Genomic DNA, 15,086 nt, shown 5'->3' with positions numbered 1-15,086 from the left:
TATTTATTTTTTTGGGGGGTAGAGCTTGGACTTGTCAATCAGATCCAAGACCGCTAGCTAGGGGAGCACTCCTTAAAGCCTACAGGAGGTAACATTGGGACTAAACAGGACAAGGTAACACACCCCACAGAGCAGGTGGTAAATGTGTGAGAAGTATTATCAGGAGAGAAGTTAACCTAGATTGAATACATAAATCCTTAAACATTTTTAGATAAACCTTGGGAGCTAGACCCATAAACATTGTGGGGTTAGGAAGCTTGGAAATACCCTTCCTGTAGATGTGGATGTTAGAATAGCTTTGCCTTCCTAATGCATTCCCCAAATGTCCCGGGGAAAAGGCATACTAAGCTGATTGTGTAATGAGCTGAACTGTAATCTCCACTTCCACTTTGGATTCTGAACCTGAGGGGACGGAGTGAGGAAGCAAGTTGCCTGCGATCACAGATTTAGAACAATATCCGTGAGATTTACTAAATGTTGTTTACATGTGTCCAAGCCAGCCTTTGGACAACGGGGAACTTTACCTGCAAATGTGGACCAACTGCAGGAGCACAGGTGGATCTCAACATGAAATTAGTAACACTGATTTGGGAGTGAAGTTTCCATCTCCTTTCCTCTATGAAGTCAAAAAAATAAATAAAATTTAGAAAAAAAAATGAAAAAAAAAAAACAACAACAAACACAACTCTGAACCCAATACCTACTTGCAAAGGTGGCAAGTGAAGTTCAGGGAACCTAATATTATCAATGACTTCTAATGAGTATTCCCTCCCCTCTCCCCCTTGAGATTTACATGTTCTCTAAAACTTTTAATGTTCTCAAGGCTCCACACTGGGATCTTTCTACAATGTTTCCAACCAAACGAAAGTGAACCGCCTCTGCCTTGCTTTCCCATCCGCACGCTTGGAATGTAGGAGGACGGATGCAGCGTTCCCACACAGTCGCTAACGTCGCCGCCCCGCCGAATGGGACAAATGGCATTTCCAGAAGCAGAGCCGCAGGCTGCGGGGCGCCAAATACAAGTGTTCCAGGAGGGGAGCCAGTAGGCGGTGGTTCCTCCGGGAAAGAAAAGTCAGGCGATTTAGGGGCGGGACTTGCCCAGGCTGGGAGTCTTGCTTTAAAGCCATGGAGAGCAGATTAATAGGAAATTAGCCAGAGGGGGCGTGGCGCCGGCGTCCAGTCAGCCCCGCGCAGCCCAAGTCCCCCCAGTTGAGCGGCCGGCCCGCGGGACAGCTCTGCAGCCTCGCTCCTGCTGCGACCCACGGGATCCACGGGACCCACGGTAGGTGCCGGGACGGGGTGCGGAGGGGGAGGCTGTGCAGAGGGTGGATGGCGGCTGGCTGCAGGCTGGGGAAGTCTCCGCGAGCCTGCAACTTGTTTGCGCCATTCAGCTGCTGACTCTTTGCAGTTCAGATGGTCCCTCCCGAAAGGGACTTGTTTGTGCTCCTGCATGCTTGCAGGTGAAGTTTCCCGTGGTCCAACTCCAGGAAGGAAACTGGACTCATCTCTTCATGTTGAAGTGGTGATTTACTCCTTATTCTCATCCACTTCGAAAGCTGCCCCCCCAACCCCCTTGAACTTTGGGGGCATGCAAAGTACCTGCAAATTGTACTAATGCAGATGAAGCCGCTTCAGTTTAAGCAACTTCTGTTCGCCCCAAGGGGGTGTAAAGTCCCAAAGCGGCTCTATTTCTTGGCCAGACCGGCCTTTGGACTCACTGAAAGGCAGGGCCGGCCCTCCCCGTTCACTTCCATAGGCGGTGAAGCGTCAGCACGTTTAAAACAGTAATAATCACCACCACCACAAAGTGCAGGAGGCCCTGGATTAGACCGTGTGATATAACAATAGTCAAACTGCAAAGTGCAGGAGGACATGGGTTAGACCCTGTGATATAACAATAATTAAATTGCAAAGTGCAGGAGGACGTGGGTTAGACCCTGTGATGTTTTTATGGCCGGTTGACTGGAAGGCTAAGGATGGAACGTCCTAGAAGGCTCTCCACCCCCCAACCTGGAGGGGGAAGCCATGTGGAAGGAGTAAAGGAGAAAGGGACCGTCTTTGGCGGTGAAGGCCTCAGAGATTATTGTTATCTGGGGCATGGGGGTGCGGGGTGGAGAGAAGAGTGTCTTCCATTTTCCCACTTCCTTTGAAAAAGTTTCCAGGCCTCTTGGTAGTCCCTGCACCACTGTTAGGAGGTCCTTATTCCTGTGGCTGCTTTCTGTGGGAGGAAGCGCCAAGTGGGCCATAATCACGCATTGTTTATGGTCAGAGGGAAACTCTCCCAGGCGTCCAGCTAACAGCCTGGCATTCTCAGGGCCCTGGGCTGCTGTGAATACCAAGCTAGACACCCCTCTGACCAAGCTAGACACTCCTTTGCCTTCCCCGTGGGCTTATGGCCTGGAGACAGGGTTGTTGGGGGCTTTACTATCCTTTGCTGTGTCCAAAAAAAAAAAAAGGACTATGCATGTTGACTATCTTGAATCACTTTTTAAAATGACAATTGGTCCACATTTGCATATTGCTCTCTGTGGCAGACAAGTGCCCTTCTTATAAGGTTTTGCTTTTAGAGTGGAGCTTTTTAATCTCTGAGGTTGGAAAAGGAAGTCACACACCCCCCCCCCCCACCCTGAGAACAGCCTCACCCCAGAGCCCTTTTCCCCCCCGCCCCCCCCCCCCCCCCAGAGCCACCAGCAATTTTCTCCCAGTACCTGTGCTCTGAATCATAGGAGACCAAGTCTGCAGTCACCTCAATCTGTTCAGGAAATTCTAGACCTTACATAAACAGTAACAGAAGGGCCCTCAATTATCTTTTTGCCTTATCTCATGGGTAGCCTTCGGTTGGTTTCAGAGAGTCTAAAATTGCAGAGTCATGACCCTGAGGATGTATTCCCAGATTTCTCTGTGTATTTCACAATACTGACACAGAGAGGCGACCATGAATAAAAGAACTTTGCTCTTTTTGGCTAGGAACCTGTAAAGATAAGCAGAATATTCTTCGGTTGAGAGATAAAGACTCAACTGGGGTAGGAGTGGCATTTGACAGAAAAATTCTCCCAAAAAACCAGAGCCATCTTGAATTGTCAGCCTGAAGGTGTTTAACCAGCCCCGAGTTAAACACTTGAGAAAACCGGGGTCCTGTGCTGGTTCCTCAATTGTGAATTCGGGTCAAATTAGTCCCTCTACCTCTCTGGGCCTCAATTTCCTTATAGGTTAAAGGTGGAGATGAATATCAGGTGCTCTGACTGTAGTTGAGTTTTCCAAATTAAGTGTAAAGATCCTGGAAAACCCTAAAATTGTATGCTTGATGCCCAGAACAGTGCCAAAGTAGGGGCTTATTTACCCAAGGCTTATAGAGACCTCCCAGACCCCGTGCTTTCCTCAGTACTTCACACATGACTTCTTCAATGCTGACAGGATTCCTGCGCGGTAGGAAGTGTTACTGATTTCATTTTACAGGGAAGGGAAGGAGGCCCCTGGGCAGTGAAATCACAGCTAGGAAGTGACAGAGTTGAGATCCACCTGAACCCCAGCCTGACTCCAGAGTGTGTGTGTGCTCAATACTCTCTCTGCCTGTTGCTCTCTCAAAGGCAGACCCATCCATATGAGGGGACTGAGCCCTCTCTCTGGTGAGACAGGTTGAGACATTCTCCGTTATGTCAACCAATGATGGCCAATGAAAGGAACACACTATACATTGCAATACTTTGTTTCCCGTAATTTGTAAAAAAAGTTTCAGATTTTGCTCTGCTTACTTTAGATTATTTCTACCTCATTCCTAAGATACTCAAACCATCTCACATGTTACCCCCTTATTGCTACCACTGTGTACTGCCCTCCTTTCTCCTGCTGACTTTTTCTGACAAAACTTTTTCAGTAATTTTGCATTGAGTGCAGTGCCCAGCCATGATGTAGGCTCAAGGCAACTTATTGGCAAATCAGCTTTGGGGGTGGAAAAACAAGTCTAGACCAGCAGCACCTTCTCTCATGCTACTAATGACTCCTGTGTCTCATGTCTTACCTTTACTTCTCCTCGCCGGGCCCTCCGGTAGGTTGGTAGTTGAAGATGCTGGTCCCAGAGAGGTGAGTCAGGCTTACATAAACAGGGTGTGCCATCAGAGACTGTGTGTTGGCTGATCTCCCAAAAGCACAGGCCTGAGGAGTTGAGCCACATTTTTGGTGATTGAGAAACTGTGTGAAGTGCACCCTCACTACATTGTTCACGTTGAAAGAAGCTTCCCATGCCCGTTTGCTCCAACTGCTGACCTCTGTGTGTGCTTTTCCCAACAGTCCTGGAAGGCTTTCCCTTTCTCTCTTCCCATACCAATTTCCACCGAGGAGAGAACATTCTCTGAACTTTTATTCATTGATATGTATATATATATATTTTTTTCATTCCGGGAACTAACAGAAACCTGCTGGTATAGTTTTAAAATTGTTGTTAAGTAGCAACACTTTCTACTGGATAAGATTGTCTTAATTTTTAAAGAGAGGAACTTCCTCAGTATTTCAGATCTCTTTCCAGAAGCATAGGACTTTGGATTCCCCTATTAAGCTAATTACTTAGCTCTGCAGGATAGAGCAGCCTACTCCGGGCTTTCCCCCCTCAGCACTTAGAACAAGTGCAGCCAAATGTTACTAACGGTATTACCTTGCACAGAGAATTTATCTCACATACTGTGCTTTCAAGACTTGTGGAGGTGAATTAATTTATTATTTTTTTTTTTAACTAGAATATATCATTTCAATTTGCCTAAATCTGAGTCCTTTTTTTTTTTTTTTTTTTGGCTTACCCTTAAAATAGAGATTACTTAGGAAACTTTGGTTCATCTGCACAATGGGAATAATAATGCCCCCTTGTAACATAATTGGAAGAGGAAAGAAGGTAACAGCTGTAAGGGGCACCAACAGTGCCAGCCACAGAGTACACATTCAGTCAGTGTTGAAACAGAATGAAGCAGTTTGCAATCTCTTGAAGGAGACAGTCTGGTATGGTTCATGTGTGAGATGTGTGGTCAAAGACGTGTTTGTATTCCAACTTGCCTGCTTAACATATCTAATGCATATGTAGATATGTGAGGAGTTTAAATGTTAAGATTTACCTTAAATCCTTACCCACTTTGACCTCAGTATTACTAGTGTGCCCTAGCTTTCCTCCTGAGTATATTCCCAATTATATGTCCAACTCTAGACTAAGATAGTTACATTCAGCTTACTTTTGACATCTTTTAGAAAGAAGTAGACATGCATGTGAAGTAACCTAAAGAGTCATGTAAAGCTTATCCTCCCTTATCCTTCCATGAAAGTAGCATAAATGACAATTTTTCACCTTGCATTTGCAAGCTTATCTTATGTTTAGCTCCGTTATCCTGCCTCTTTATCTTAATTTGCATTGGTAATAATGATGACCATGATCATGGTGATAGTGATGATCATGATAAGGCTGTAATAAGTTTTATTGAGGGGATTTTAATGGGTGAGGTGCTGTACTAAGTATATGTTATCAATTAAATCCTGACAACAACCCAATAAGTTAGAAACTATTACAAATCCCATCTTATAAGTGAAGAAATTTAGCCTTAGAGAGGCCAAATCTCTTAACCAAGGTTAATAACTAATTGGTAGAATTGGAATTTTTGAAACTTGAGATCTTGAGTACTACGGAAATGACAGAAAGCTGTAGGTTTGGTTTCTAAAGCAAAACATGTATAAGAAATTAGGCATTACTAATCAAACATTAATGGTATTACTATTACATAATTTGATATTTCCAAAGTTCAACCCATGAACTTTGATCTTTTGTGTCCAACTTGTGGTTGATCTTGATGTAAAAATGTGACTTTAATCTATCTTTACAGTGTTTTGCTGTTTATTTTGTCTTTAATGCCCTTACATTTTCATTTTCATTCTACTGATTTGATGCCTTCAAGTTTAATGACATATAACTAGAAAAAAAATACTGCTTATTTTGAAATTTTAGAAAAATTAAATGATTATTTCTTCTGTAAATAACCCAAGATATTTGAAAGAACAGTATGGTTATTATATCAAGTGCCCATTAAGGTACTTGGGGTATTTATGTCTGCTTTTTCAAATCTTGTCTATAATTCCAGATCAAAGTTGAAAAAATGGTTGACCTTGCTGAGCTAATGGAAAATGAAGTATTCATGGCATTTGCCTCCTATACGACGATTGTTCTTTCAAAAATGATGTTTATGAGTACTGCAACTGCATTCTATAGAATGACAAGAAAGGTAAGACATTTGAAGGGATTTTTTTTTTTTTACTTTTTAGAATTGGAATTCTGAAAAGCAGTTTTCTTAATTTCATTTTTTCTTGGTAAAGTTCATTGGCACATTGTTTAATGCTGCAAATGAAGTATGCCGTCATTTGCTACAGATGGATTTAATATGTTTATGAAACACGTGTTTTACTCCAGGAACTAGTAAATGTTTTTTGTTTTGTTTTTTTTCCATTGTGGATTTTACCTTTTGTCATATTGCTTCAGCATCTGAGATTTCTGGAGTATCAAAGTTTTCAAGGAAACTGTGATTTAAAAAAATATATATATATTATTGATTTTTACAGAGAGGAAGGGAGAGAGATAGAGAGCTATAAACATCGATGAGAGAGAAACATCTATCAGCTGTCTCCTGTACACCCCCCACCAGGGATGTGCCCACAACCAAGGTACATGCCCTTGACTGGAATCAAACCTGGGACCCTTCAGTCCACAGACCCACGCTCTATCCACTGAGCCAAACCGGTTTCGGCCTATCTGTGATTTTGAAGTTAATGTTGCCAACTAGAGTTAATGACATAGTCATTTTTCAGACAATTAACTGGTATTTTCATCTCTGTTACAGGTCAGGATATGCCTTTGGGGACAAAATTTAAGTTATTCCCATAGTAGAGCTTCTTGTGGGACAATGCATTTGAATTTTGTATGTTTCTGATTTCTTAAATGAATACTATTAATACCAGCATTATAATTATGATTAAAAAAAACACACAAAGCAAAACTGAAGGCATGGGGGAAAGTGGTAGAAAGATTTGGAGCACAATCCTGTATTCAAGCAAGGAGTATGACAACCCAGTAAGGAACATTGAGCAAATCTACCTTGACAAAGTGAAATGATTTTCATTGGTGTGGTCCCTATTTAGCGATTTCTTTTTCAGGAGAACCACCTATTTCTCTCTCAGTGCCTGCCCTTGGTTTTGTCCTCCAGAGCCTTTCTTTTATCTAGAGGTCATAGTCCTTCCTAAGGTATTTCCTTGTACTATCTTTAGGTGTAAGTCCATCCCCAAGGATATTTGCATTTTAATGGGGCAAATACCCATGTGTTTGACTCTTTAATGCAGTGGTTCTCAACCTTCCTAATGTCGTGACCCTTTAATACAGCTCCTCATACTGTGGTGACCCCCAACCATAAAATTATTTTTGTTGCTATATACTTCATAACTGTAATTTTGCTACTTTTATGAATCATAATGTAAATATCTGATATGCAGGATATCGTTCACCCCCCGAAAAGAATCGTGACCCACAGGTTGAGAACGCTGCTCTAATGGGACAAGGTGCTGGAGCAGCAGGGTATAAAATAGCTGCCTCCCACCAGGTCCCCTCATTCTCCAGAAGCACAGTGGCACCAGGGATAGCAGAAATGTACCCTGTCTGATGAGAAAAGAACCAAGGAATTCAAATTTGTAGAGTGCTACTGATGTGTGGCAGGAGTCATGGTGTTCTTTACACGTATCAGATCATGGAATCAGTTCACATAATAATGTGAGATCCTCATTAGTGTCCTCTCGCTTTATACCTGAGGAGCTGAAAGTCAGAGGAGTAAAGCTTACCTAAGGTTTCACTTTTGTGCAGAGTGAGGCTGAGGTGCAAATTCATATTAGTTTCAACTCAACTCTCACATACTTTCCATTATAATGCAATTATTTAGTGACACAAAATTCATGTATTGGCTAGGGCCAAAATGGGCAGCCCTTACCTCAAGAGCTGATGCTGTATCACATTCCTGCCCATCAGATCTCCTCAGCATCTTTTTCTGAAATTAATATTCATGTCACATTAGGAAAAATATTGTAATATTTATGAGATTTCTGAGCTTAAATTAAGGCTAATTTTGTACTTTGTGTTTGTATTCATTAATTTACTATAAATTATTAAATAATGGACTATACTTAAATATTTTTAAAGTTCACATGAGTTTTAAGGAATGGGGAAATCATTTCAAATAGCATAATAATTATAGAAAGGAATACATGAGCATATGCCTTGAACAGTGTTTCCCAAAGTGTGGTACGTGTACCCCCAGGGGTACAGGAAGAGTTTGGTGGGGGTACGCGTTGCACCGGAGTTTGATGGGGATATGCACTGCACCATGCTTAGCTGCGCCTAATTCTACATTCTCCTGAGTACGAAGGGTACTCAGCTTTATGAAAATTATAGAAGGGGTACACATATGTCAAAAGTTTGGGAAACACTGCACTAGAACATGTATTTGTAGGAATGTAATCAGCTACTTATATTTCACTATATTATTCAACCTTAAGTTTTAGTTAATTGAGAAGAAGAAAAAGCAGTACACATATTCTAGCAAAATATAGAATACATTTATTGCCCCTTCCTCTTCAAATATCTTTAGCAAGTAAACCTTGACTTTCAGGTGAGCAATCAGTTGGAAATGTTAATGCCCTTGAGAGAAGGTGCCTGAATACCACTATGAAAAAAACGCCAGTTCACCATAATAATAGTCTAGATGACTTAGAATTATGTCCTCTTTTCCATTTTGCTTCCTTTTCACTATTGTTATACATTGCTTTTTATTGAAGTTCTTATTTATGCCTCTCTTTTCAAAAAATTTTGCACAGTTAATAAAAATTCAGATTTAAACTATAGATGCTCTCTTCTCCTCCTGCGTTTGATTCATTGCTCCAAATTTTCATTCCATAGGGCCATCCTGGATGCCTGTTTCTAATGTTTAAATGAAAAATAACTTAGAATACCGCAATGTTATCTGGTATTTGAAAGATATTTTCTTGGTATTTGGAATAGGCTTTTGTCAACCCGGAAGACTGTGCAAGCTTTGGCAAAGGAGAAAATGCCAAGAAGTACATTCGGGTTGATGACAGAGTAGAACGTGTACGAAGGTAAACCCACTGTTTCCTGAAATTGTTTACTTGGTCAATGAATTTTGGTCAAGGAATTCTGTGAGGGTGTTGGGGTTTTGAAGAAGAAGGATGAAAAGTCAGTCATCGTACTTAGTACATATAATTACAGAAAATTAGGGATCTAGAAGCCTTCAACTATTACTGCAATTACACCTATTGCCAATTTTGCTATATTTCTGTGCCCTTCCTTGGGATTAATGACTTGGTTCTGTGTAGGAATATATCAAAACTAATGATAGGTAGGAGGTAAAATGAGAATGGCAGATTCTTACAATTTTGTTGTCTTTCTCCAGAAGTGAAATTGTCAACTTATGTAAAAGGATAAAGAACTAGGTACTTTTGCATAAGATTCAAAACATAAATGTGGGATATATCTCTCCTTTCTCTTTCCTTTATAGATATTATGTTTAATGTACTGAGAATGCAGTGAATAATGAAAAGCAATAAGCCATGATATCAACTATACAGTTTCCTAACAATACAATTAATATAGTGATTTTAAAAAGCACATTGAATCTTATTCTGGGGGTATTTTTCTTAATTTTTGTCATATTGCCAGGAAAAAAAAAAAAATTCAGCTTTACTGAGGTATAATTGACAAATAAAATTGGAAGACATTTAAGATATACAATATTATGACTTGATATACATATATATATTGTACAAGTATTCCCCCATTAGATTAATGAATACATCTATCACCTCACATAGTTACCCTCTGTTTTTGTTTGTTTGTTTGTTTTGTTTTGGTAAGAACATTTAAGTCCTACTCTCAGCAAATTTCAATTATGAAGTACAGTGTTATCAGCTATAGTCATCATGTAATACATTCTGCATTCTATCCTCAGAATTTATTCATCATTTTTGTTTTAAAATATACTTTTATTGATTTCAGAGAGAAAAGGAGAGGGAGAGAGAGACAGAAACATCAATGATGAGAGATAATCACTGATTGGCTACTTCCGAAATGCCCCCCCCCCCCCCCCCCCCACCTCGGGGATCAGCCCACAATCCAGAATTTAACCTGAGTCCCTTCAGTCTGCAGGCTGGTGCTCTATCCACTGAGCCAAATTGGCTAGTTCCTTTATTCATATTTTAATTGAAAGCTTGTACCCTTTTACAAAACTCCCCTTACTATTCCCTCGCCCCTGGCAACCACTTCCACTCTATTTCTATTAGCTTGACTTTGTTTCATTTTTATATTTCCCCCATATAAGTGACACCAAACAATATTTGTCTTTCCTGTCTGGTTTATTTTACTCAGCATGATGCCTCCCAGGTTTCTTCAAGTTGTTGCAAATGTCAGGCTTTCCTTTTTAAGGCTGAATAATATTTCACTGTATGTATATCACATTTTCTTTATCATTCCTTCATTGCCAGACACAGGTTCTTTCCATAAATTGGTTGTCATGAATAATGCTGCAATGAACATGGGACCGCACACATCTCTTTAAGACAATACTTTCTTTTCCTTTGAATATATATGCAGAGTGGGATTGTTGGATCATATAGTAGTTTTACTATTAATTTCTTGAAGAACCTTTATACTGTTTCCCATAGTGGCTATACCAGTTTACATTCCCTAAAAAAGTGTACAAGGGTTCCCCTTTCTCCACATCCTCACCATCACTTATTATTTCTTGTCTTTTTTATAATAACCATCCTAACAGATGTGAGGTGATAACTCATTGTGGTTTTGATTTGCATTTCCTTGATGATTAGTGCTGTTGAGCACCTTTTCATGTACCTCCTAGCATTTGTATCTTCTTTGGAAAAACAAACAAACAAACCTATTCAAGTCCTTTTCCCGTTTTAAATTTGGGTTATTTGTTGTTGTGTTTTTTTGTTTTGTTTGTTTGTTTGTTTTTGCTATTGAGTTGTGTGAGTTCCTCGTGTTTTTATATTAACCCCTTATCAGATAATGTGGTACACAAATATTTTCCCCAATTACGTAGATATACAACATTATGACTTGATATACATATATATATTGTGCAAGTATTCCCCCATTAGATTAATTAATACATAGTTTCTTTTGCTGAGCAGAAATGTTTTAGTTTGATATAGTTCCATCTGTGGGTTTGTTTGTTTTATATGCTTTAGTTGCCTTTTCTTTTGTTCTTCCCACTCCCTCCCCTCCCACCCCCCCCAAAAAAAAATAATTGCCATGTCAAGGAGATTACCCTTTATGCTTTGCTTTCTTCTAGGAGTTTTATGGTATCAAATCATACATGCAAGCCGTTAATCCATTTTGAGTTGATTTCTCTATTCAGTGTAAGATGAGGTCTAGTTTTATTCTTTTACCTTTGAAAACCCAGTTTTTCCCCCAACACAGTTTATAGGATGGAAGCCATGTGATCCAGGGCCCTGTCCCCTATGTAGCAGCTATAAAGCTGGGACACAGATGTATGCATAGCTCCCTCCGGGAAGATACCAGTGACCTGGAGCAACTAGAGGGTAAAGGCAGGGAGGTGTCTTCTCCAAATTTGAAATATTGTGAAGGAGGAAACTAACCTGCTCATGATTGGAGGTGAAGATTTATCTGTGGTTCAGCAGAATTCAGAGGGCCAAATAAATCCCCTGATGTCGCTGATGAAGCAAGCCCTTCTTTAGTAGAAAGTGGACTTTCCATCCTTTTTGCCCACTTTCCTCTCAGGAGCTCTTGGGTGGTTCCATGATAAAGGGGATAGGAACATTCATATTTTTCTGCCTTTGCTTTTATGTAGGAACAAGTAATTCTTTATTTAAATCTTTCAAAACCATTACTTCTCTTGATTACTGTCACCTTCTTTATATCTTTATGTGTCATCATCTTTGTCAGGCAACCTTAGATACAATCTATGGAAAACAGGAGGAAGGAAAATATGGGAAGATCATTGAGTACACAATAGGCCACTATTGTATTTTTGTTTTCCTAAAAGGAAAGAGAATAACATAAAGCAGAAATATTTTTCATTTTGAAATATGTATCACTAGCTGATAAACTCTCTAAAATCTTTACTTTTACTATATATTCTGCAGTAATTTTTAATTCTGGAGACTTAAACAGGAACATCAGATTTTAAAATTAAGTACTTAAAAAAATATCAAGTCAGTAATAGATGTGCCTTGTATTCACATTTTTGCCAGAGAAATCCAAGGTGCCATGAATTGGAGGAAAACTTGTGGCTAAATTGTGCTTTTTTCTTCTAGCTGTGTTATAAAGATAAAATTTAGGAAACATATCTTTCTCTTGTCATTTTTGTTTATTCTTTCTATTTTGCCCCCTCGCTTAGCTAATTCTTTTTGTAATTTGAGGATACACTGGCTCAGATCTTACCCATATTTGAAAGGCTAGTTATATATTCTGCTATTTGGATGTTGAGAGCCTGAGATTCTTGGTATTAAATAGGTAAATTAATTCTTTGCAACCTGTGGTTAGGGTGAGTGAGCAAGGATTGTCTCAGTAAGACTAGCAGAAGTGAGGGAGGAGTCTTTAGAAAGATCATAACCAAAAGGATTATCTTGCTTCGGGAGGAAGAGTTTTTATAAGAAAAATCTTGAGTTGCTATTGTATGAACCCTGTAAGAAACAGTATTTCATATCTACAAAAATAAAGTGAGGTTTACTACATAGATACAGTTTTAATATTCATGAAAGTGGGAAGTGCCTTCTCACTGCTGAGTTACACTAAAAATAAAAAGAAACAAAAATAATGAGTCCTTCTAAATAAACACCAGGTAGGTAAGGAAGCAAGGCAATTTGAGAGAAATAAAATGGATCTGTCTTTGCATTTTTCAGATTCAGTAACACACGTTTAGTTGTAGAGGAGAGGGGGAAAAGGAATGTGTTTCTGCTGATTTTAAAAGTAGTGTTTTATTAGTCATCTTTTTCCACAGGGCCCACCTGAATGACCTTGAAAATATTGTGCCATTTCTTGGGATTGGCCTTCTGTATTCCTTGAGTGGCCCAGATCTCTCTACAGCTATCCTGCACTTCAGACTCTTTGTTGGAGCACGGATCTACCACACAATTTCATATTTGTTACCCCTTCCCCAGCCAAATCGTGCTTTGGCTTTTTTTCTTGGATATGGAGTTACTTGGTCAATGGCTTACAGATTGCTGAAGACTAGATTGTACCTGTAAGGAGAATCATACAACTCATCACCCTATTATTTTCTAAGAATTCTGTATTTCCAATTTATAATGAAAACTTTTTAAGATTTTAAGTGGGAGGGAGCAGAGAAATTAAGGTGGGAGAAACCTAGACTGAATCTTAACATTACCAATGTCCTTTACTTTTGTGTTATATTTGCACTAGAAATTTAGCACAATTCTTAAATCTGTTATCTTATTCTAAAAGTACTTGGGTATACATTTTGATTATAATTTGTAATACTCATTCACCATTTCATATTTTGAACCTATAAAAAGAGTGAGTGCATGTATGAGAAAACTATTTCAATATTGCTGAAATGGATGTATGAAATAAAGAATTTAAAGAATAATTTCGTTTGGTTTTATTTTTCCCAACTTGTATTTCCAAAAGCTTCAAACCTATGGAAAAGTGTAAAGTAATTCAATGAATCTTCATGTCTTCCATTTAGATTTACTAATTGTTAACATTTTGCTATATTTGCTTCAGCTCTACCACTCAATGGTTTTTCTGAACAATCTGAAGGTAAGTCAGATATCAGTATACTTCACCATGTGTTTCCTATGAACAGGACAATCTCTAAATAACCACAATACCATTATCACACCCAAGAAATTTAATATTAATGTAATAACATTAACTCATACACACACACACACACACACACACACACACACACACACACACCAGTGACCTGGTGAACAAAATCCATGCATTCAGGGGTGGGATTGGGTGTGGTGGTTCCCTCTCACAGTACGGGAGCTTTTGGGGGATGTCCAACTGACAGCTTAGGCCCACTCCCCATGGAGAGCGGGCCTAAGCTGACAGTCGGACATCCTTAGCACTGCCATGAAGGTGGGAGATGCTCCCACCACCACCACTGTACTCGCCAGCCATGGGCCTGACTTCTGGCTGCGTGGTGCTCCCTCTGTGGGAGTGCACTGACCACCAGGGAGCAGCTCCTCCATTGAGCGTCTGCCCCCCTGGTGGTCAGTTCATGTCATAGTAATCCGTTGTTCTGCCATTTGGTCAGTTTGCATATTAGCCTTTTATTATATAATAATCTGAGTGGCCAGATTATTATGATCTTTGAACATATAATAATCTGACCACTCAGAGTGTATATCCTATATAATAAAAGGCTAATATGCAAATTGTCCCCTCGACCAGTTCAACCAGTAGGCCAGCTGGCCAACTGCCCATGTCCCCTCCCCCTGGCCAGGCTGGTCGGACCCCACCCATGCATGAATTCATGCACTGGGCCTCTAATACACACACACACACACACACACACACTGAGTGGCCAGGTTTTTTATACATTCAGAGATCATAATAATCTGGCCACTCAGTGTGTGTTAAGTGTGTGTGTATGTATATCTCATATTTAAATTTCTCTAATTTTCTTAATGTCCTTTATAACTGCTTTATTTTTGATTCAGGAATCAAACAGAAGCCACATAGCATTTGGTTATCGTTTGTATTTAGTTTTCAGTAAAATGAGAGAGTTCGTTAACTTTTTTTCCCTTTGCCTTTTATGGTCTTCACATTTTTTTGAGAAGTATAGGTTGGCCCAGCTGGCATGGCTCAGTGATTTAGCATCGACCTATGAATCAGGAGATCACGATTTGATTCCTGGTCAGGACACATGCCCAGGTTGCGGGCTTGATCCCCAGTGTGGGGGCCTGTAGGAGGCAGCCAATCAGTAATTCTCTTTTATCACTGATGTTTCTATCTCTTCCTTGCTCTCTGGAATCAATAAAAATACATTTTT

General features: G+C 39.8%; 1 protein-coding gene across 2 annotated transcripts; it reads left to right on the top strand.

Annotated features, from left to right (window-relative positions):
• The first annotated feature begins 976 nt into the window (after positions 1-976).
• Positions 977-13,667, top strand: MGST1 (microsomal glutathione S-transferase 1). Of its 2 annotated transcripts, none has more exons than XM_084879069.1 (4): positions 977-1,282; positions 6,111-6,251; positions 9,065-9,159; positions 13,059-13,667. In XM_084879069.1, the coding sequence occupies exons 2-4, from the start codon at positions 6,126-6,128 to the stop codon at positions 13,303-13,305; spliced, it is 468 nt and encodes a 155-aa protein (XP_084735195.1). In that variant the 5' UTR covers positions 977-1,282; positions 6,111-6,125; the 3' UTR covers positions 13,306-13,667. The 2 variants fall into 2 exon arrangements, with proteins under 2 accessions (XP_084735195.1, XP_084735196.1); XM_084879070.1 differs by having other exon boundaries at positions 1,111-1,282; positions 13,043-13,667.
• The last annotated feature ends 1,419 nt before the right edge of the window (positions 13,668-15,086 follow it).

This window comes from Pipistrellus hanaki, assembly GCF_964339955.1.
Source record: "Pipistrellus hanaki genome assembly, chromosome: 3".
NCBI classification, from domain to species: Eukaryota; Metazoa; Chordata; class Mammalia; order Chiroptera; family Vespertilionidae; genus Pipistrellus; species Pipistrellus hanaki.
Note: the sequence above shows the minus strand (reverse complement) of the source record. Positions and strands in the feature narration are given on the sequence as shown.